The sequence below is a fragment of the Polypterus senegalus genome, chromosome 1 (assembly GCF_016835505.1).
Source record: "Polypterus senegalus isolate Bchr_013 chromosome 1, ASM1683550v1, whole genome shotgun sequence".
Lineage (NCBI taxonomy): Eukaryota > Metazoa > Chordata > Cladistia > Polypteriformes > Polypteridae > Polypterus > Polypterus senegalus.
The window spans coordinates 55,147,590-55,170,729 of record NC_053154.1 but is presented as its reverse complement, the minus strand read 5'-3'; the positions used below and the strand labels follow the sequence as shown (position 1 = coordinate 55,170,729).

The following is a 23,140-nucleotide window of genomic DNA, read 5'->3' as shown; positions in this document are numbered from 1 at the left end:
TACTTTTTAAATTTGCTTTATTTTGATTTCTAATACCATATTTTAATGATGCTTTTAACTGATGCATTTCAACTGGTTAGGTCCCTATATCTATTCTATTAAAGTTCTGTTCCATTAGGTGTTATTTGATTTGATTTTGTCATTTTCAAAATGTTATTATTGTTACTTGGAACAATATTGTTTATTGTTTACATGGTCAACATCATACTATTTATGGATCAGTGAGATTGGGTGCTTCACACCTAATTGGGGAAACAGCCTTAAGAACCATGGACCCTGAGATGTCCAATGTCCTAGTCAGCAGATTAGCTTTAAACAGCTGCTCAAAGTAGCCAGTCCAGTAGGTAATAATTGCATCATTACCCATAACGACCATTCAATCACCCTCCCTGACTGCAACTTTTTGAAGAACAGATTTGGATGTGTGCAATTCTTTGATTCCTCTGTAAGCAGGACATGGGTCACTAGACCATTGATGGTGTGTCCCAGATCTCTCTAACAAACGCCTCCTTATCTGCCCTCAAAGTCTTCGCAGGCATCCTTCTCAGTTCCTGGTACAGACCACAGTTGCCATCAAGCTGTGCGCTGCAACTCCTCTTGATGATATCCAGGGTGTCCTCTGAGATGAAACACCTCCTTCTGGGAACACCGGCAGCGCCAACTACCCTCAGCAATCTTCAGGGTCTTGTTACAGAAGGTCTCCCACATCACATTAGGATCAGCAGTAGTACCCAAGTCTGAAACCTACATTTAAACTCTTTAGAAACAGCCTGACCTTCGTGTTTGGCAAGTTCCACCCTTATTTCTTCTAGTAGGTGGTAGCCTACTGGACCTAAGCTAGATCTTCAGAGTAGCAGCACAAGTCAGTTGTCAGAATTCACAACTGGGCACTTCTATAGACCCTGCAGTTTTGTAGGAGCCTCCAGCATCTGCTGATGAGGATTTGATCAGTCACTTTTACTGCACTTAACAGTATTTGAGTACCAAGTCCAACGGTGCAGCTCGAAGTGCTGAAATCTGCAGCCCCTGACTTTTTGCAGAGTCAAGAAACATGGAGCCACTTTCACCAAGTTTGCTAGACACATTCCTCACAGCCAGCCATGTCATTGCCCATAGGAGTGTCACCTCGCAGGCATCCGTCAACCACCAAGTGAAGTTGCGAATACAATGTTTCTCTCACTGAGACATCACTCACCGCAGTCAGAGCATACATTGAGACAACAGAGAAGACACCCAGAGAGTGCCTTAATCTGATTCTCATAATACATTCCTTGAAAGGAGCGAGATTGGACACCATTGGAGGAGCCAATCCATCAGAGCAACAACTACTCCCTGAGTATGACCGCCGTCAGAGTGACCAGACCAATAAAAAATGTACCCAGCTACAGAGATCTGGCCAGTCCCAGGTCTGCGCACCTCAGAGAATACCGCCACTAAAATGCAGAGTTTACAAAGCTCCTCCAACAGCATAGGAGACAACAGTATGTGTGACAAGTAACACCTGTACATATATTAGCTCATAAAGTAATTCACTGAACATCAAAACATTAGAACAATCTAGACAAGAACAGGCCATTCAGCCCAGCAAAGCTTGCCGGTCCTATCCACTTAATTCTTCTAAAAAAACATCAAGTCTTGCTTTAAAAGTCTTACTGTCTTCCACACTACATGGTAATGTAGTCAATGTGGCTATGGTTCTCTGGAGAAAAAAATTAGAAAATCTGCCTAATGCCTGTGTGAAATTTATCCATAACAGGTTTCCAAATGTGTCCCAGTGTTCTTGATGAACGCAGTTTAAAATAACAGTTTTGATCCACTGTACAAATTCCCTTCATGATTTTAAACACTTCAATCATGTCTCCTCTTAATCTTCTTTTGCTGAAACTGAAAAGGCTCAGCTTTTAAATCGTTCTTCATAATTAATCCCCGGTAGCCCTGGAATTAGCATAGTTGCTCTTCTCTGGACCTTTTCTAGTGCTGTTATGTCCTTTCTGTAGCCTGGAGACCAAAACTATACACAGTACTCCAGCCGAGGCCTCACCAGTGCATTATAAAGCTCCTTTGACATGCACTCTACACATTGCGCTATATAACCTAACATTCTGTTAGCCTCTTAATGGCTTCTGAACACTGTCGGGAAGTTGATAGCATAGAGTCCACTACAACTCCTAAATCCTTCTCAATAGCTGTACTTTTGATTGTATTCAAACCTAACATTTTTACTTTCTATGTGTAATACTTTACATTTACTAACATTAAACTTCATCTGTCACAAATCTGCCCAAGCCTGTACGCTGTCCAAGTCTCCCTGTAATGATTCAATGAATTCAAGATTATATGCCAACCCACCTTGCTTGGCATCATCTGCCTACTTAACCAGCTTGTTACTTATATTCCTATCCAAATCATTTATACATATTAATAATAGCAGCAGCCTTAGCACTGTGGGACACCACTCTTAACATCTGCCAATTCTTGTAAGGTACCTCGTACCATAACTCTCTGCTTCCAGTGTCTGGGCCAATTTTGCACCCATCTACAAATGACACCCTGAACTCCCACTTCTTTTAGTTTTGTTATTCTTAACAAACTGCAAAACTGAAAATAATTAACAAACAATAAAAGTCATTTGACTTAAATATAAAAACTAAACAAAACCAAAAAAACAGATTTAATAGCAGAATTTAAAATGTATTTAAACAATAACAAAAGGGCTAAATAAGCAAAAAAAGAAATTTCACTTATGTTCAAAGTTTGCAAAAACAATACGCTTTAGGTTTTGTTTGGTTTTGACTTCTCATTTTCTTTTGGTATTTAGGACTTTAAAGTTTAGTGTAATGATCTCTGCCTCTGTTTTAATCACTCTTTTGAACTGAGCTTAAAAACCAGTTTCACTTTCCTGTTGTTACCATGGGTGATCTGAACTTATCATCTTTTCAAATGAGTTCTGCGGTCATAATCTGTCTATTCAGTTTAGAGTTTTGAGGAGACAATGTCTCACCTGTCAGTGCCAGGTGCAAAACTGAAAGCAATCTTGGACACGGATGCTCACCCATCATAAGTATATGCAGATATTCTATTTTACAGTCACCATTTTAACTCTCATGCACTTCTTTGAGATATGGAAGAAACAAATTCCAAGTAAAACTCTGCACAGACAATGCCAGGGCTGGAGTTCAAACCCAGCAGTGCCAACCACTGGGCACCATGCCAACCTCTAATCTTGCACAAATTATTATTAAATGTACAGTATAGAATGAAACATAATAAGTGCTGCTTCATTTTACATATACATAGAGGATAAATATAAAGAATGTGTTTCATTTCAATTTGACCGATTAAGTATTTTCCTGTATGAGACTAGCACAATTTTAAATGATATAATATATAATGGGAAATGTAACTGTTTTAAATAATATTGGTGGAAAAAAATATAGTGGTGTTAAGGTGAGTTAACTATGACAAAAACAAAGTCAGAATTAGAAACATTTGCAGTCCACTTCACCTTGACAGGCTGGAAAACAAAGATTCAGCAAAACTTTCTAAGACTGACACCTGGATGCTATTAGAAACCACGGTTTGATAGGCGACCTTTTTATTGATCAATAATTTTGGACACTTGCAGACATGGTTGAAAATGCCACATGGTATAATTTAAATTGTATGACACTCAGCATACATTTGTGTATTCAGTGATTTTTTCTTAAATGGCAGTTTGAAATTTAAGTCATCTACCCAAGATGAATAACTTTGCTTCTCCTGTTCTGGTTGACTGAGGTGGACTCTGACAACTGCATTTCATGCCTGACTTTGGTGCCTTTTTATGCAATCCCTGTTCACTCATCCATCCAAATAAAATACAGTCTATGTGTTTGCTACCCCCACCCAACCTTTTCTTTCATTAATCTTTACTTTCTGACACTATGCTATATTTCAAAGGCTTGTTTGCATAACCTTTCCCTGATCTAATTCAACTTGTACTGCATCCTCAGGTTTTGAAAGAAAATTACTGAGGGAAACTTCTTTAAGCCTTTTGTGAATTCTGCCTTTGAAAGACGCGAGATGTAACAAATTAAAAAAAAAACAGCTAATGTTCCTCTATTTAATCCTTAATGAATGAAGCTGTTTCAGCAGACATTGTTGCTTCTGTTTCCCTAGATATTGACGAGTGCGCAGGCGAGATGCACTATTGTCATGCCAACACAGTATGTGTTAATTTGCCTGGATCTTACCGATGTGACTGTATCTCTGGATATATAAGAGTTGACGATTTCTCCTGCACAGGTAAGTTTGTTAATTAAATTATTATTTTAATGAAATGGGGTATTTGTATTGTGGATTTTGTTAGTATTATGTATGCAAATGTTGAAAATGAATTGATTGACTGTTATTGAATATAAAATAATAAAAGGTAACCAAAAAGTCTTTGTTCATTATAATCAAAACTATGTATTAACTGAAAGGCTTATAAATTAAAGCAGATTTATTAAAGGGATAGGGGCCAGTCTTGCCATAGACAGGAATACTAAAAAATGGCACAGAACAGCCTAACATCCAATGTAAAACTCAATGAAAGACAAGGAGTAAACAACACTGGGAATATACTGGTTCAGTACGTGCCTGTATGGGAACACCATGGCCACGTGAGGTTGTTATACAGTACTTTTCACATTTACTGAATTCTCCAGTAGAATGATAGGCAGGAGAACCACATTTGATATGTGAACTGGATTGAAACGTACCAGTTTCTCACAAGAGCCTTAAGAAAAAGGCTACATAGCACAGGACAGGAATGTGTGGTTCTTATAAAATATGGAGAGTAAGCACAAGGGAGGACAGGCAAGGGTGACAATTAAACACACATGGCCACTACTTGGGGAGTCTGGATGAGTGAATCCAGAAGGGGCTTGTAGGATGTTAGTAGTTTATAGAGGGTCCTCCCTTTGAGAAGTTGTACACAAAAGGAGGAATTGTTGAAAATGAAAATGAAATAGCAAATAAACTTAATACATAAGTCACCCAAGTGTTTGTAATGAAAGAAATAAATTAAATGCCCCATGTAGAAGCAGAAACAAGCTCTGAGTTCATATACTTTAAAATATAAGTTTCAGATGTGCTTCAAGCTCTCAATACATTGAAAGAGTAATAAAAGCCCTGGACCTGATGGGTTTTACCAGACGTATTTAAGGAAATGACAAATGTCATTCATAAACCCTTATTAGACAGATTTGAGCAGTCAAGACTCAAGAAAGAAGTACCTGAGGAGTGGTTGCAAATGTGACTCCAATCTTCAATAAAGGAGACAACATGGATCCTAGTAAATTAAAGGCCAAAACATCTCACTTCTGTACAATACAAAATTATGGAAACTCTAATAAGAAATAAATTGGAAAAATACCTACATGAAAATAACCAACTAAAAAACAACCAATGTGGGTTTAAGAGAGGAAGATCTTGACAAACAAACTTTTTAGACTTTTGCAATAGTTAAAAAAATATATGGCTTAATTCATTCAGACTTTTAAAAAGACTTTGGTACAGTCCCAGATTGAACATTAATTCTGAAACTAGCAGCTGTAGGCATCAGAGCTACCCTACAAAACTGGGATGGAGTTAAAATATACTGTTTGACCTGAGCCCACAATACTTTTAATTTTCTCTGTAAGAAAAAACGTATTGTCGGCTCCTCATCTTCATGTCCAGCTACACATTTTTGTTTTCTTTGCACTTTTAGAGTTAGGAATAAAGCTCTTTACTTTGTTGACATTTTGAGAAGCCTGTAGCCATCATATTTTTTTTTTTTGAATAGGTAAAACTGTGTGCCGAGGTCTTGTACACGCATAGTCTGAGCACCCACATCATGACATGTCAAATGGACCTAACGTGTTCATACAGTTTGAGCACATGTATGGCTGGCGACTCTATCGCGCAGTGTGACTAGTCACTTGACCACTATTTCTACAAATCACATAGTGTATACTTGACATTAGAATGCATAGCAAAAAGGAACTAATTACTTTTTCTCTGGATATATGAACCAATGTAATTTTATGAATATTAAAGGCAGATCATCTTCTTCACCCTATGCAACATATGCTGCTGTACTGTAAGGAGGAGATGTCCCATCGAAAGCTGATTTAGCCTTATGCCTACTGTTGCTAAGATAAGCATAGATTTTTTAATAAATAATGTCAGACTATCTGAATGCAATATGGCATGTTTCACAGTGATCACCATCTCAAGCCATAGCTGAAAGAATGACTTGTGCAGTTATAGCATCCTGTTGCTCTATGATGCAGGGAATGTAATCTGTAGTATATATGGAATACAACTGATAATTAAACCAACCTTGCACACTCTCACAATGGTCAGTAAGAAAAATCCAGGCAATTTCTGCTTACCAGACTTCAGAAAACAACCATAAATAAACTACTATCAAAAGTCAAGTAGTTAGTAACAAAATATGAACACTGTCCAAACATTCTTATGAAATTTCCCCCATCAATCTGTTAGCATTATATACAGAGACATGTATATAGCACGCATCCTAATAAAGTACGCAATTGCCTATTTTTATTAACAATATTCAGCCTTTGTCAAATTCAAAAATAGATAATCAATTGTTACTGTGTACAAAGTTTCTATCCTGAGTTTGAAAAGCATTACCAAAAAACTTTAATTATTTAATTTATCATGTGTTATTCTGGGTGCTGAACTGTCAACTGAATTAACTAACTTAAAGTTTATTAAAGTTAATCCTTCTACAAGTGTAAAGAAAACCTTAGTCTCCAGTTGAATTCATTGCTTTTGTTTATTGCAACTGTAACTGTTCAGAACTATTTTTAAAACTATTTGATCCAAGGACAAAGAGATGGCTATAATTATATAGAAGAAAGTCATTGTTTTTAGGGTAAATCTAATTTTAAATCACTAAGTGGTCCAAATGGCAAATACTAGAGATTCTCTTAAATTTGTTCAAATCTTTCTGAATAAATTATTTCACAACAAAAATACTTCCTTTATTTTTAACAAGTTTAAAATGAGGTCCTAAGGTAATTCTCTCATTTAAGTAAAATGGCCAACATGACATCACATGGTGACACTCACAAAGGGTCAGTTGCATTGTACTCTGAGCTAAGGATGATCCCGTGCTGGTCTGGGATTAGTACCGTTGCAATGTGCCTCAGAGCTGCAGACTAGCATTGGATCAAGAACAAGGCTAAGTGCAGTTCCATGCTTCTTGGAGTTTGAGAAGGAGAACAAAGTTACGTGCTAACTTAGACCACCTCATGAACAGGTTTAATGGACTTGGTTCAGTCGGCCATGTTGCAAAACAAATTCTGCACACATCAGACAAACTATTATGACAGACAGACTATTATGGACATTAAAATCACAAATATGCCATTACAAAATATTGTAAAGTATAGCATGATACTGATTCAAATATATTTAACTCAATGCTACAGAAAAAGACAAGCGATGCAAGGAAATATTTTTATTTCATAATTTAAGAAACAAAAATATGGATCAACAAACATTTAACCATTAATCTTCAGTAAAAAGATGCAGATTTGGTGTCTCTGATTAAGAAATCTGTCAGCCACCAGTTTCAATATTGCACATGGAAAGATGCTGCTAGTTCCCTCCATGTTGTATTCCTTCCTGTTGTTTTGGAGGTAACAGATCTACAGAGGCTACAGATCTGACATGACAACTTTTACAACATTGTATGTAGTATATAACGCTTATGCTCCCCTGTGAAGTTTGCACTGTGATGAGGCATTCTTTATAAATATTGTCCAGCCTCTGACTAGGTATTTGATGTGCTTTGGTGATTGTTTAATTAATTCAATTATTGGGAAAAAGTTGAGTGCATAATAAATAACAAGTATTGACTCTTCAGTGTTATCAATACAATTGAGAAAATGAGTTAAAGCATTAGCAGGTTAAGACCCCTACAGGCTCCATGATGTCACAGGCACATTTTTTACACACTATGAACATTACATATAAAAATAAAATGAGATGGTTGGGTGGTCTTCCTTGGAGATTTAAGCCATTGGTCACTAGTACATTAGATTGAGTAGTGGCGATATAATGTGTCGCCCTGTGGTGGGCTGGTGCCCTGCCCAGGGTTTGTTTCCTGCCTTGTACCTGTGTTGGTTGGGATTGACTCCAGCAGACCCCCGTGACCGCGATCGACCGGTAGATTGCAAATTGAGTGCAGGTAGATCGCGTTGCATTAAAAAAAAAAAACAATTTTTAAACGTTAGACTATCATACTGTATATCCTCCCTATGGCATTTGCCACTTGATTGACATAAAGGGCGGCCAGTCTGAGATCTCTTTTCTTCTAACTGGTCATCCCGCACGCACGATCAAACGCGCGAGCTACTGCAAAACTCCAGCTGTGATCTAGTTAGCCTTCCAATTTACTGTATATCGACTAAAGAAGGGATTTAAAAAAACGTTTGAGGAGGGTGTGAGCTGGATGTGGAATTGGAAGAGGAATTTTTTTTTCTCACAATGTCACAATCGAAGTGCATTTGTCTGATGTCCGAGGTTCGATCCCCGATGAGGGGTGCAGTGGAGTGAGTACGCCTGATGAACCCAAAATACAGCGAAACATGTGTAGCGTACTCTTTGCATTTGACAGTTAACTACTGTATGTAACATTCTATGATCTGGCGGATGTTTGCCAACTTGCAGACCAACCACACGCATTACCTGGTAGGTAACCACCCATACAATCAGATTGTGATTCAGACTTCGAATGCTATATACCTGTATATATATATATATATATATATATATATATATATATATATATATATATATATATATATATATATATATATATATATATATATATATATATATATATATGTATATATATAGCATTTTTAATGTAGGTAGATCATTTCGACCTGGTCATTTTAAAAGTAGCTCGCAAGCCGAAAAAGTATATACCGGGTTGGATAATGGATGAATGGTTGCATATAATGTGTGAGTCCCTTATACAACAAAGAGCACAATGTACCGTTGGAACAGAAAAATGCTAATGCTATTGAGATGGGACAAGACGATAGAAATTTAATGACTGTAATTGCAACACATCTACTTTTAGGTAGGAGTGAAATTATTAGGGCATAATCTACAGGTCAGTTGGTGAGAGCAGATAAAATCTGAAGTGATTCTGACCTTTCAGTCTAGAGTTAAAGGTGAGAGGGATTATGATTATTTCGGCACTGTGGAAATTAACATCCTAAAATCCTGTTGCAGCTACAGTCAGAAAATATTGCCTAATGCCCAATGCATTAACATACAAAGTTATTTTACGATCCCTCTGGGCAATCCTAATTGTACGATAGGATTCATCAATAGCATTTTTATATTCTAACAAAGTTAAATACTGTAAAACTTCTTGGCTTAGGTGACACGTGTGCACACAACGGGTGGGGTGGAGAAATGGTGATTTGGTAGGGGGGCTGAATTCACTACATCACTTAAATTACTTTATTTTTGCATTATACCCAGGTCACCCTGGTAGGTCATCATCAACCCAGAAGTTGCAGAGGGACAGTAATGCTTCACATACGATTTAACTAACATTTACCTTTCATTATCATTTCTTTCTATATACTTTCCATAGATTTCATGGCATTTTCAGGAGCTCTATGTGTATAACAATTACAATAACAGCGTCAACACTCATGTTGATCTAATGTAATTTAACAATTTCAATTATTTTGATTAAGTTTACATGAGGACATACTTTAACCCTGTAATATGGTCCTTTAAACCGAAAGAAATGTGCAACTGATATTTGTTAATTGAGAGAGGTCGAGATGTTAATTGCCTGCACGCCGCAATTAAAGGGTAATCAGAAAGTCAGCTGAACAAGCAGACAACAAAACAGAAAACAACAACAAGTCTATGTGCATATTAGATAAACTTGATCTTATTTCACTGTTCACTACAACAGCACTTAGACTTGAGGATTGTCTCCTCTTAGTACGATACTATGTAGTCTGTTCTGCAACTGACCCATAACATTCTAACAGGGGCATCGCCTGCAAGGGAGACTGGTACCTTCATCAACATTTGGCATCCAGCAACAAAAAATAAATAAAGCACAGCATAATTTCTTCTTATTTGTCTGTTCTTCATGCACAGCTTTGCTTTTAAGTGCCACACAGCTACACCTCACCATAAGTCTGTATTTTGGCATGTAACTTTCAGTCGTGCTGTCCTCACCCTCTTTTAGGGCAGCTGTGGCAGCTCAGGGTAAGAGCAAGCACTAAGAAACACAACTGTGCGATTTAATGACAGAAAACAGTGCCATGCAATTCATGACGGTTAACATGCCTTTCTTTGAACCAAAAAAAAATTCAGATTAAATTCCTTCTTATTATATACTGCTCAAAAGAATTAAAGGAACACTTTTTAATCAGAGTATAGCACAAAGTCAATGAAACTTATGGGATATTAATCTGGTCAGTTAAGTAGCAGAGGGGGTTGTTAATCAGTTTCAGCTGCTGTGGTGTTAATGAAATTAACAACAGATGCACTAGAGGGGCAACAATGAGATGACCCCCAAAACAGGAATGGTTTAACAGGTGGAGGCCACTGACATTTTTCCCTCCTCATCTTTTCTGACTGTTTCTTCACTAGTTTTGCATTTGGCTACAGTCAGTGTCACTACTGGTAGCATGAGGCGATACCTGGACCCTACAGAGGTTGCACAGGTAGTCCAACTTCTCCAGGATGGCACATCAATACATGTCATTGACAGAAGGTTTGCTGTGTCTCCCTGCACAGTCTCAAGGGCATGGAGGAGATTCTAGGAGACAAGCAGTTACTCTAGGAGAGCTGGAGAGGGCCATAGAAGGTCCATAACCCATCAGCAGGACCAGTATCTGCTCCTTTGGGCAAGGAGAACCTGGGCAAGGAGAAACAGGATGAGCACTGCCAGAGCCCTACAAAATGACCTCCAGCAGGCCACTGGTGTGAATGTCTCTGAGCAAACAACCAGAAAGACTTCATGAGGGTGACCCAAGGGCCCCATATCCTCTAATGGGCCCTGAGCTCACTGCCCAGCAGCATGCAGCTCGATTGGCATTCGCCATAGAATACAAGAATTGGCAGATGCACCACTGGTGCCCTGTGCTTTTTACAGATGAGAGCAGGTTCACCCTGAGCACGTGACAGAAGTGAAAGGGTCTGGAGAAGTCATGGAGAACATTATGCTGCCTGTAACATCATTCAGCATGAGCAGTTTGGTGGTGGGTTAATGATTGTCTGGGGAGGCATATCCATGGAGGGTCACACAGACCGCTACAGGCTTGACAAAGGCACCTTGGCTGCCATTAGGTATCAGGATGAAATCCTTGGACCCATTGTCACACCCTATGCTGGTACAGCGGCTCCTGGTGCACGACAATTCCTGGCCTCATGTGGTGAGAGTATGCAGGCAGTTCCTGGAGGATGAAGGAATTGATACCATTGACTGGCCACCACACTTTCCTGACCTAAATCCAATAGAACACCTCTGGGGCATTATGTTTTGGTCCATCCAATGCCACCAGGTTGCACCTCAGACTGTCCAGGAGCTCAGTGATGCCCTGGTCCAGATCTGGGAGGAGATCCCCCACAACACCATCTGTCATCTCATTAGAAGCATGCACCGATGTTGTCAGGCATGTATACAAGAACACAGGGGCCATACAAAGTGCTGCGTACAATTTTGAGTTGCTGCAATTAAATTTTGGCAAAATGGACTAGCCTGCCACATAATTTTTTCACTTTGATTTTCGGGGTGTCTTTGAATTCAGCCCTCTGTAGGTTGATCATTTTCATTTCCATCAAACGATGTGGCATCCTTTCGTTCCTACCACATTACCCAGTCTATATCAGTATAGATATCCAGGAGGATTTCTTTTTCCCATTGAGATCTGATGTGTTTTCAAAGTGTTCCTTTAATTTTTTTGAGCAGTTTATTAATCAAGCATTGCCATCACTATATTGGTAATGGTTCCAAGCTACTCCAGTTGGGAATATATTATCTCAAGAGTATTTATTGAAATGTTGGGGTCCTTTGCAGTTGAAAAACACAGGGTTAATACAATAATACATTTACAAAAGTTATGGGCTTAATACAACAAACCTAAGGGTCATATATTTTGTCAATATATAATTTATAATACCTAGACAATGCCAAGTAAATTACCTACAGTAGTATCAATTAATGCAAATTTGTAAATAATAAACACAATAAGAAAAACAACCTCAGTTATGTTCCAAAACTGGCAATCTTTAGCATTGCAAAAAAAGGAAACTGCATTTGAACTCTGAACTGTATTTGTAATAAACATATCAACACAAAAAAAATTAATTACTTCACCTAATTGCACATGTAAGGATTTTATTCAGGTTGAACTAGTAGTAAGGAGTCAACAGAAATATTTTCCTTTCTTTGGGCTTTGTACAATTGCACAACCCCTACTAACTATATACAGTATGGCCTACTGTACAGTATCACACACAGAAATTATTACAAATTTTAAAATAATTACCGGATGGAAGCCTGGGCTACTGCCTCATTGCAACCCTTTCTCTCAATGTTTGCAAACCCACCTCCCTCTATTCTTTGGAATGACAAGAGAAACAACAGAAATGAAAGGGGCACACCAACTAGGATGAGTGCTCTAGCACTGTTGCCTTTGTAAAAACCATTTAGTCTTTTGAAGCTAGACTTCAAAATTTCACTTTTAATTTCTAGTGTAATAGCTCAGTACCCATCTTTTACTCTGGAAACAAATATACTGTACATTCACTTTGATGACATTCTTATACTCAAACACTAGTTTACTCTGTTGGATTTTAGTAAGCTGAAATCATTTTGTTCTTTCCCAAAATCTAATTTAAGACAACATTAAACAATAATAGCACATTTGTCAAATTTAAATATTTTAACCAAATGATGTACAAGTGGTCTACTTAGAAGTATTTTGGAACAACAGACTAAAGTACATAGAACTCAAAATAATGTGAAAATGAAGACAGTGATTAACAAAGACTCTGTAATACAGTAAGCCTAGTAACATTACAAGTGTGTAAGAGATTTTGAAACACTAGCACTTCTTCTACTATATTATTATGCATTTTTTTGCCATTTTATTTAGTGTTTTTGCTTACTGTGGTTGCACACCGAAGATTAATTAAGCAGGATCTCTAGATTTCCATGGTATTCTTTTAGAATATCATTTTAGTCAGTCTAGCATAACAACATCTTTAAATTACCCTATTTAGTTTTAAGTCTAAAGTTGAGCTTAAGATTTTTCTGCAAAGTTTTCCTATCAATCAATAAGCTAATTAAAAGGACAAAATCAGTTATAGGGCACAATCTGGAGGAAGTAGCAATAGACAGAATTAAACAAGTGTCATTATGAACAATGCTGCACATCTTGTCTCTGACACACTGACACTGAGTGCTTTCAGCCTACCAATTATACAGCAGAAATATGTCAAGAAACACTACTGGGGCTCCTTTATACTCTGTTATTTTGAATATTAATATTGTCAGGCTTGGGTCATAAGAGAGTTGAGCAGGTTTTCCAAGGAGTAGAAACTTTATTGCTGTTCTGCCAGATACAAACACAAGTCTCTTACAGTGGCAATCTGGCCTCACAAGGAACAGCTGTCAAACATGACGCATTGGCTCACAAAGCCTTGTTAATCAAGGGGGTCTACCGGCTAGAGCAGAGTGAGTCAGGAGGAAGAGAGACAAAAGAGTGAGAGAGCACAGGATGGCCGCGTCTGGGTCTTTTAAATGTTTGAAGCCCTCATTGCGCGACAAGCTGGCAACTGATCCTAAAAAGAGGAGCTATAAGAGTGAGTTTGTTTCCCATTGAAAAACTGTTTAAGAGGGGGTTTCTGAAGGGGTGCCATGTCCCCCTGCAGCAGCGGTCACACCCCTATCCTCAGCTTTGTTCAATCCTTTGTGAACCAAGCGATCCACAATACCAGGCTCTGCTAGGAGAGAGAGGACATTGGCATTAATGTGCACGGAGCCTGGAAGATGACGGACAATAAAATTAAACAGCTGCCAGCTCAAGAACCACTGCATTATATGAAAGTCCGAACGGGGGTAAGCCAGCACCTCATCCACCTTCTTTAACTGAGCCTCCACCCGTAGAATAATAACCTCCACCCATAGAATAATGTAAATGATGCATTTCAGACATACCCAACTTACATTTCTTAGGGCTAGCTGTCAACCTAGCCTGTCTCAAGCTGTCTAGTATTGCCTGAAGCCGCTCCAAATGTGAGTGCCAGTCATTACTGAAAATGATGACAACATCGAGATATGCCCACGAATATTCAAAATGTGGATGCAAAATCTGATCCATCCCATGCTGGAAAGTAAGAGGGGTGCCATGCAGGCCAAACAGGAGCCTACTAAACTTGTATAACCCGTCAGGTGTGGCAAATGCTGTTTTTTCACAACTGAAGGCTTCAAGAGGCACCTGCCAGTACCCCTTCATAAGATCGAGTTTAGAGATATACGATGCCTGTCCCAATTTCACCAATAACTCACGGCATAGGATAAGCATCAAATTTGGAAACCTAAAATCGATACAGAACCAAATCGATCCATCGGGTTTTGAGACCAAAATGATTGGACTACACCAGTTGTTATTACTTTCGCCTCATTCAAGCATCTGTCTGACTTCATTGCGCACTACATTCCGTTTCACCTCGGGTATCCGAAAAGGGCGCATCTGCACCTTAACATCAGACTCTGTAACAATCTTATGTTCGGCAAGCCTAGTCAGGCCCGGCATGGCACAAAAGACATCAGTGTTCTGACTTATCAGAGGCAGCAACTCCGCTTTCTGTGAGTCAGTCAAATTGCCAACAACAGCAACATCTGTTTGGGATACAGAAGCCACGAACATCAACACCTCCTGGGGTTCATGCCACTCTTTCAATAGATTAACATGTAAAAACTGCATGGGCCTCCATGGTATCCATGGCCCCATATGCTCCTGAACGACAGCGGGACCCTACCATTTCACAAGAAACTTATGCAGATCAGAAAGAGTCAGAACCAAGATGCAAGTTTGCGCCGCTTATCCTAATAGTGTTTTTGGGCATCCTCTTCATGCCGCTGGTGCTCCACAGTGATAGAAGAAAGTCTAGAAATTTTATCCTGCAGGGAAACAACCCAGTCTGCAAAGCTAGGGAGCTGGGGGTAAGAGAGACAAGAGAGTGAGAGAAAACAGGATGGGCACTGCTTGGTCTTTTAAATGTTCAAAGCCCCGCATGGTCATGGTCTGAGAGTCCTTCAGGTGCCTTTTGGCAAACTCCAGGCGGGCTGCCATGTGCCTTTTACTAAGGAGTGGCTTCTGTCTGGCCAATCTACCATACAGTCCTGATTGGTGGATTGCTGCAGAGATGGTTGTCCTGCTGGAAGGTTCTCCTCTCTCCACAGAGGACCTCTGGAGCTCTGACAGAGTGACCATCGGGTTCTTGGTCACCTCCCTGGTTAAGGCCCTTCTCCCCCGATTGCTCAGTTTAGATGGTCATCCGCCTCTAGGAAGAGTCCTGGTGGTTTCGAACTTCTTCCACTTACGGATGATGGTGACCACTGTGCTCATTGGGACCTTCAAAGCAGCAGAAATATTTCTGTAACCTTCCCCAGATTTGTGCCTCAAGACAATCCTGTCTCGGAGGTCTACAGACAATTCCTTTGACTTCATGCTTGGTTTGTGTTCTGACATGAACTGTCAACTGTGGGACATTATATAGACAGGTGTGTGCCTTTCCAAATCATGTCCAATCAACTGAATTTACCACAGGTGGACTCCAGTTAAGCTGCAGAAACATCTCAAGGATGATCAGGGGAAACAGGATGCACCCAAGCTCAATTTGGAGCTTCATGGCAAAGGCTGTGAATACTTATGTACATGTGCTTTCTCAATTTTTTTATTTTTAATAAATTTGCAAAAATCTCAAGTAAACTTTTTTCACGTTGTCATTATGGGGTGTCGTGTGTAGAATTCTGAGGAAAAAAATTAATTCAATCAATTTTGGAATAAGGCTGTAACATAACAAAATGTGGAAAAAGTAATGTGCTGTGAATACTTTCCGGATGCACTGTATATGTCTCTACTTTGCATATAACAGAAAAATGTCTTAGTGATTACTTACTTCAAAGCTGTTGATGAAAATGGAGTGCATAGTGTAGGGATTATAAAAAAGAAGCATTACAAGATACGTTTAGCTACCCAGTCAAAGTCTCAGATTTTGAGCATTCACTGGATAATCACTATCAAAATATTGGGAAATTAGAATATTACATAAAATTTTCTCTCTAAAGAAAAAAATAGATATGTTCTTATTGTGACATTTGAATTGAACAGTTGCACTAAGACCCTCATGTTAATTGTGGTAGGAACCAGATGATTGGTAAATGAACATGAATGAAAGATTCAAATGCAAATTCAAGGAAATGCTTAGGGGATTCAATATTGTGTGTATTTACTCTCAGGATTTCAAGATTTAAAAGTTTATTTAGACACTAATGTCCTATTCTTGTTTTTTTTTTTTTTAACTTATCTTAGGCTCTGCTGGCATTTTCAGAGAACTGTGAAATTGCAGAGAATTTTCAGAGAATTGTGAAAGCCATGGTCTACTGACATTCCTCGGGACCGTGCATTTTTTTTCAGAGAACAGCAATTAACTTTCCTTTTGACATTAACTGTAAATAAGGCATAGTTTGTTTAGAAACATAACGTGCTTAACTAAGTTAAATTAATTATGAATGACATATTGATCAGGACACCAAAAGAAACTTTTCTCCGATTAAGGCAATATTTTTTGTTATCAGTTTAACATACATTGTATACTTTAATACGATACAGTTGGAAAATTGAGAAAACAGATAGATAGATAGATAGATAGATAGATAGATAGATAGATAGATAGATAGATAGATAGATAGATAGATAGATAGATAGATAGATACTTTATTAATCCCAAGGGGAAATTCACATAATCAAGCAGCAGCATACTGATACAAAAAACACTATTATTATTAAAGAGTAATAAAAATGCAGGTAAAAACAGACAATAAATAAACTGTATAGTGTTAACGTTTAATCCCCCGGGTGGAATTGAAGAGTCGCATAGTGTGGGGGAGGAATGATCTCCTCAGTCTGTGAGTGTAGCAGGACAGTGACAGCAGTCTGTCACTGAAGCTGCTCCTCTGTCTGGAGATGATACTGTTCAGTGGATGCAGTGGATTTTCCATGATTGACAGGAGCCTGGTCAGCACCCGTCGCTCTGCCACAGATGTCAAACTGTCCAGCTCCATGCCTATAATAGAGTGTGGTCCCCGGCCGGGACGCCCAGGAGGACGTGAGGAGGGCGTGTGCCTCCTCCAGACCGAGAGGGGGCGTCCGTCCTGTTTATGCAGGAGGCCTCGGGTAGGGGGCTTAGAAGCCCAGCTCTGTAGGGACCCGTGGCCACCACCAGGCGGCGCCCCAGTGCCCAATTATCCCAGGGAGACATGGATGGCTTCCGGGTACGCAGCCGGCACTTCCGCCACACAGGGGTGTGGCCAACGTTAAGTGTCGGGAAGCAGCTGGAGCCCATCCGGGTTCCCATAAAAGGGGCCGCCTCCCTCCAGTCATTGGTGGATGTCGGGAGGTAGCAGGACTGAACTGGAGAGAGAGGACGGGAGGCGGCCAGGAAGGCACAAAGACTGTGGGCCCTGGACTTTGGGGAAATCGGTGCAAGAGGCACTGGGGTTTGTGAGTGCACTGAAATTGTATATATTGTAAATAAACGGTGTGTGGGTGAAAATATGTTGTCCGTCTGTGTGTGTCCGGGCCAGCGTTCACAAGAGCCTGCCTTCCTCACCAGTTTGTCCAGGCATGAGGCGTCTGTCTTCTTTATGCTGCATCCCCAGCACACCACCGCGTAGAAAAGGGCACTTGCCACAACCTTCTGGTAGAACATCTGCAACATCTTATTGTAGATATTGAAGGACACCAGCCTTCTAAGGAAGTATAGTCAGCTCTGACATTTTTTACACAGAGCATCAGTATTGGCAGTTCAGTCCAATTTATCATCCAGCTGCACTCCCAGGTATTTATAGGTCTGTACCCTCTGCACACAGTCTTCTCTGATGAAAATGGGGTCCGAGGGGACTGGGCCTCCTAAAATCCACCACCAGATCCTTAGTCTTGCTGGTGTTCAGGTTTAAGTGGTTTGAGTCGTTTGACAATCCATGTGATTAGATTTAATTTGTTTAAATATTACAGTTCAAAATAAAACTGTATATTTTCTTATTTGTTGATATTTTTAATTCACTAATATTATCAATATTTGTCAAAATGTAATTTAGGAGACCAAATTCAAAATCTAATAGTGGATCATGGAGCACACAATTAGAACACTGTCAGTGGCAGTGTGTGGTGTGGAGATGACATTACAACATTTTTTAATGAGAACAGGCCATTCACCCCAACCAAGATCATCAGTATTATTTACCAAATTGTGAAAGTCCCTGAATTACTACTGGCTACCATACTTATAGTTCTCTGAGTGGTAGAAATCTTTCTTACATTTATGTGAAAAGTACAGTCATCACTAATTTCAGCCTAATTAATCCTCCCTTTCTACAATTTCAAATCACTAACTACCTCCTCAGTTCTCATTGTAACTGTGGAGAACTCATTGGCATCTTCATATTTGAAATCTTCAGAAAAATGCTGTGTTAATATATATAGTAGCTTATAAACACTGCATTTTGTATAAACCTCAGTAAGTCCTTCATTGAAGATATTCTCTAGTTTTTTTCTTTCACTGGAGGGAAAATTATTCATTTTCAGTTCATTGGCAATTGTCAACCTTTGATCCACACCACTCTTTAAAGCATTTGTACCACATTTACATGGTGTTACCAAAATACTTTAATTGCCATATTTTTATTATGATATGTTGAAAGCTTTGGTAAAGTTTTTACTAAGATGTACTGAAAAATAGAAATGTGATGTACTTTCCCTTTTTATATTCATTAATGTCACAATGCCTCATATCCCATAGACTTACCACAGTTTATAAGATGTTGTACTTTATAACTTCTCCCCACCTTCCCTACAACATCTATAACCTCAGGTAATTACATAGAGTAAAAGACAAGCAGGAGTTAAGTTACAACTGAATGTATTATTTATAATATTCATAAAATAATAACAATAAGCAAAGTACATTTAAATATTGGCAACCATATAACCTGATAAATGCTGATGTGTAATTTCAGGCGGCACACAGAGTTGTTAGTTACTAAAAATGTCTCTAGTTAAGTTTTCATTTTAGTCAGCTTTCTTCAGAACAGGCTGCATGCCTGTCTCAATATGGCTGCCGAGTTGTGCTTCTCAGTGTGATTTTCTTTTCAGTCCATGGTGTGTGAGATGCTCCTTCATTATGATGGTGTGAGAGAAGGGGGAGGGAATTGATATATTCTTTATCCAAATATTTACACCAATAGGGCATCACGCTACATAATGGCCTCTGATTCAAACCAATCCCAAACAGCCATACTGCAGACTAATGGGGGCACACAATTCCTTTCACACCTGCCTCCAAAACCATTTGTTGAGCTGATGTTTGCCAGCTAGGTAATTTGGCTTTCCTATGGGGATTGATTGAGAGAGTCCTGCAGAGAATCACTTGCCATACTGGATTTAGGCGCTTCCCCAACCCTGTCATAAAATTCCACACTCAACCCAAAAGACATGGGTCCTTAATCATCAAACCATTGCTGTTCTTATCAATGATATAACACTAATATTACATTGCTATGTCTAAGTTACAAATAAAGACTTTATCAGCTTATATACAATATACAATCAGTGATACAACACTAATATTACATTGCTTTGTCTTACAGTATATACTTATATACAAAATTTCACATGACAACAGCAAGTATTTCAAGATATCTTTTCCAACATTGCAAAAATGCTTGCTTTCATGGATATAATGAATGTTATGCATATTTCAAAGTTTGCTTAATTTTTAATTGTTCATAGCTCATAAAAGTTTGACTGTATTTTTACTTTGTGCAAAAATATTAGTAATTAAAAATTAAACCCTTTTTAAAAGGAGTCACTTTAGAAAAAGGCTTTAGTGCCTTTAAATCAGTTATAGGAGTAGTAACAACTTTGGACAATATTCATATCTGTTTAAAGAAACACAATGTACTCAGTTGACACTTCAAGAAACAAGAAAGCCTGGTGATCCTGGTCTTTTTATTCTCCACACACCACAAGGAGCTTTTATTTTATTACTACATGACCTTGCTAATTATGGCTTTATATAATATAGTAAGTAACATGTATTCAAACAAGTTGATCATATGTCAAGATAAAATTTAAAATAACTTTAAAATGTAGCGTGCTTATTTATAGTAGAAAACATGGTGTCAATAGATGGGTATCTTGTAAAAGTTTTTTATATAACTTTCATTTTGAAGCTTCTAGTCATAATTTTGGGTGTGTGATTTTGATTTTGATTAAGGTTTTGTGCTCTAGTTCACTTCAACATTAGTTATCAATGAAACAGCATTTTCGTTAATCCAAAGAAACAGGATCAGCTCATCTGCTTGCTCTGCGCAAGGTCCTCTACTAAATGTCAACAAACACACTTATTTTCTGTTCTTTAGAGTCCCATAATATTAAGAGGAAAGTGTCAAACATTTATGTTATATTAAAAAGGTCATTCGTTTAAATTTAATCCAGATTGTAAGAGCTATTAAAGTCATTCTAAATAACAGTTTATTATTCTAATCTATGCGATTCTGGAAACACAAATCTTGCTATAGAAATGTTTAAATATTTCTGAACCTTTGCAAAAAAGCTAATGCTTTGACACTGTCTCAAACAGAACATTAACTCCAAAGCTAAAATCTTTAGTTATCAGTGGCATCATAGAAAATTGAAATGCAGGAAATAGAGAGCACAGATGAAATGAGAATACACAGCCTGGGGTGACATCAATAGAGGAGTGTTTCAAGGTTCAAGTCTTTCTCCCCAGATTATATCAATGACATAGTGTCAGAAACAGAGGAAAACCAGCTTAATTTGCAAAGTATGTCAGAAAAGATAGAAACAACAAATAAATAGATAGAAAAAAATAGATATGTTCTTATTGTGACATTTGAATTGAACAGTTGCACTAAGACCCCCATGTTAATTGTGGTAGAAACCAGATGATTGGTAAATGAACATGAATGAAAGATTCAAATGCAAATTCAAGGAAATGCTTAAGGGCTTCAATAGTGTGTGTATTTACTTGGGCACCTTTAAGGATTTCAAGATTTAACACTTTATTTAGACACAAATGTCCGATTCTTGTTTTTTTTAACTTATCTTAGGCTCTGCTGGCATTTTCAGAGAACTGTGAAATTGCAGAGAATTTTCAGAGAATTGTGAAAGCCATGGTCTACTGACATACCTCAGGACCGTGCATTTTTTTTCAGAGAACAGCAATTAACTTTCATTTTGACATTAACTCTAAATAAGGCATAGTTTGTTTAGAAACATAACGTACTTAACTAAGTTAAATTAATTATGAATGACATATTGATCAGGACACCAAAAGAAACTTTTCTCCGATTAAGGCAACATTTTTTGTTATCAGTTTAACATACATTGTATACTTTAATACGATACAGTTGGAAAATTGAGAAAACAGATAGATAGATAGATAGATAGATAGATAGATAGATAGATAGATAGATAGATAGATAGATAGATAGATAGATAGATAGAAAAAATAAAATAAAAAAAAATAAAAATGACCTTTTTATCCTGGAAAACCACTTGGAAAAGGTAGTGTGATATAAATATGACATGTTCAAATTACAACCATAACTTATAAGTATAAGATGTGAAGATGCTGAGCCTGGAAGAAGAAAATTGTGGAAAGGATTTAAAGTTACTGAATGTGCTGACACAGTGTTCTTATTCAGCAGACAATGTGCAGCAATATTTAAAAAGTTCTAATAAAATGTGAGTCTAGGTTGTAAAAAGTACAGAATATACAATAAATTAAACATCAGTCCTGTTTATTACCACTCAAGTGTATAGTTGTTATCAGCGTTCATCAGTCCCATCCTCATGGGCCAGTAGGAACCTACTGAGCCTATTAGCAGGTTCTTTAGATTTAATGACTGATGACAATGCTCATAAGCATTAACATAAAGAGTTTTGATTACTGTGATACATGTGATGAAACGAAATTCACTGAATGCACAACTGTTAATGAATATCCTTTAATAAATGGCAGCAATCGATGCTCCATTTTAATTTGCATGTCATGCAACAAATATCTTTTCATGGTTAGTTGATGATAATCTCTCTTGATGTCAGTACTGGCCTAACATATAGTCAGAGTTAATGTGCATTACTACAGATCACATACAATATCACTTGCCATTAATCTACTGTAGATGAATAAGCACATTACAGTATTAGAATGTATTATTTCAAAAATGCTTAGTTGCTATTGTTGCACATGATCCCCGTTATCAGTCATTATATTTCTGATAACAGACCCACTTAACCTAACATTAGAGTCATTAGGTAGCAAATGCTCTCTGTGTATGGAACTGATCAGAACTGATAATGCTCATTCCATTTTAGAATTAAAGGATATTACACTCAACTTGTACAATGCAGGGTAAACAAAAGTAAACAGCAAAATAGTCAGTGTTAATTAAAGGATTTTTTTGCAGTCATAAAGTAACCCTTAAAGGTGTATATATATGGGTAGAGTTTTGCACTTTAAGCGTTAATTTAACACTACTGACTTAGCTACATACAGAATAGGTTGCACAGAGAGAACTAAAGCATATGTTGTCTTTTCAAAAGCTAAGAAAACAGTCTTTTTAGTCATGAACTTAGGAGACGTTTGCATTCCTCATGAATTCCTCCAGCTGAATATTGAAAAATGCACCCAGTAATGCTTCAACTGCCATATTTAAAAAAAGGAGGGATAACCATTAATAAAATAGCCGTAATTTTTGAAGACATATATGTTTAGGATTGTTTTAAATCCCTTC

At 38.0% G+C, this 23,140-nt stretch overlaps 1 protein-coding gene across 1 annotated transcript in view; it reads left to right on the top strand.

Moving 5' to 3' along the window:
• Positions 1–23,140, top strand: part of LOC120526187 (protein kinase C-binding protein NELL1-like) — a 1,449,010-nt gene that overhangs the window by 837,095 nt on the left and 588,775 nt on the right. The window contains exon 13 of the mRNA XM_039749219.1: positions 4,159–4,284. Coding sequence (XP_039605153.1) covers positions 4,159–4,284 — 126 coding nt within the window. The remainder of the gene's footprint in view (positions 1–4,158; positions 4,285–23,140) is intronic.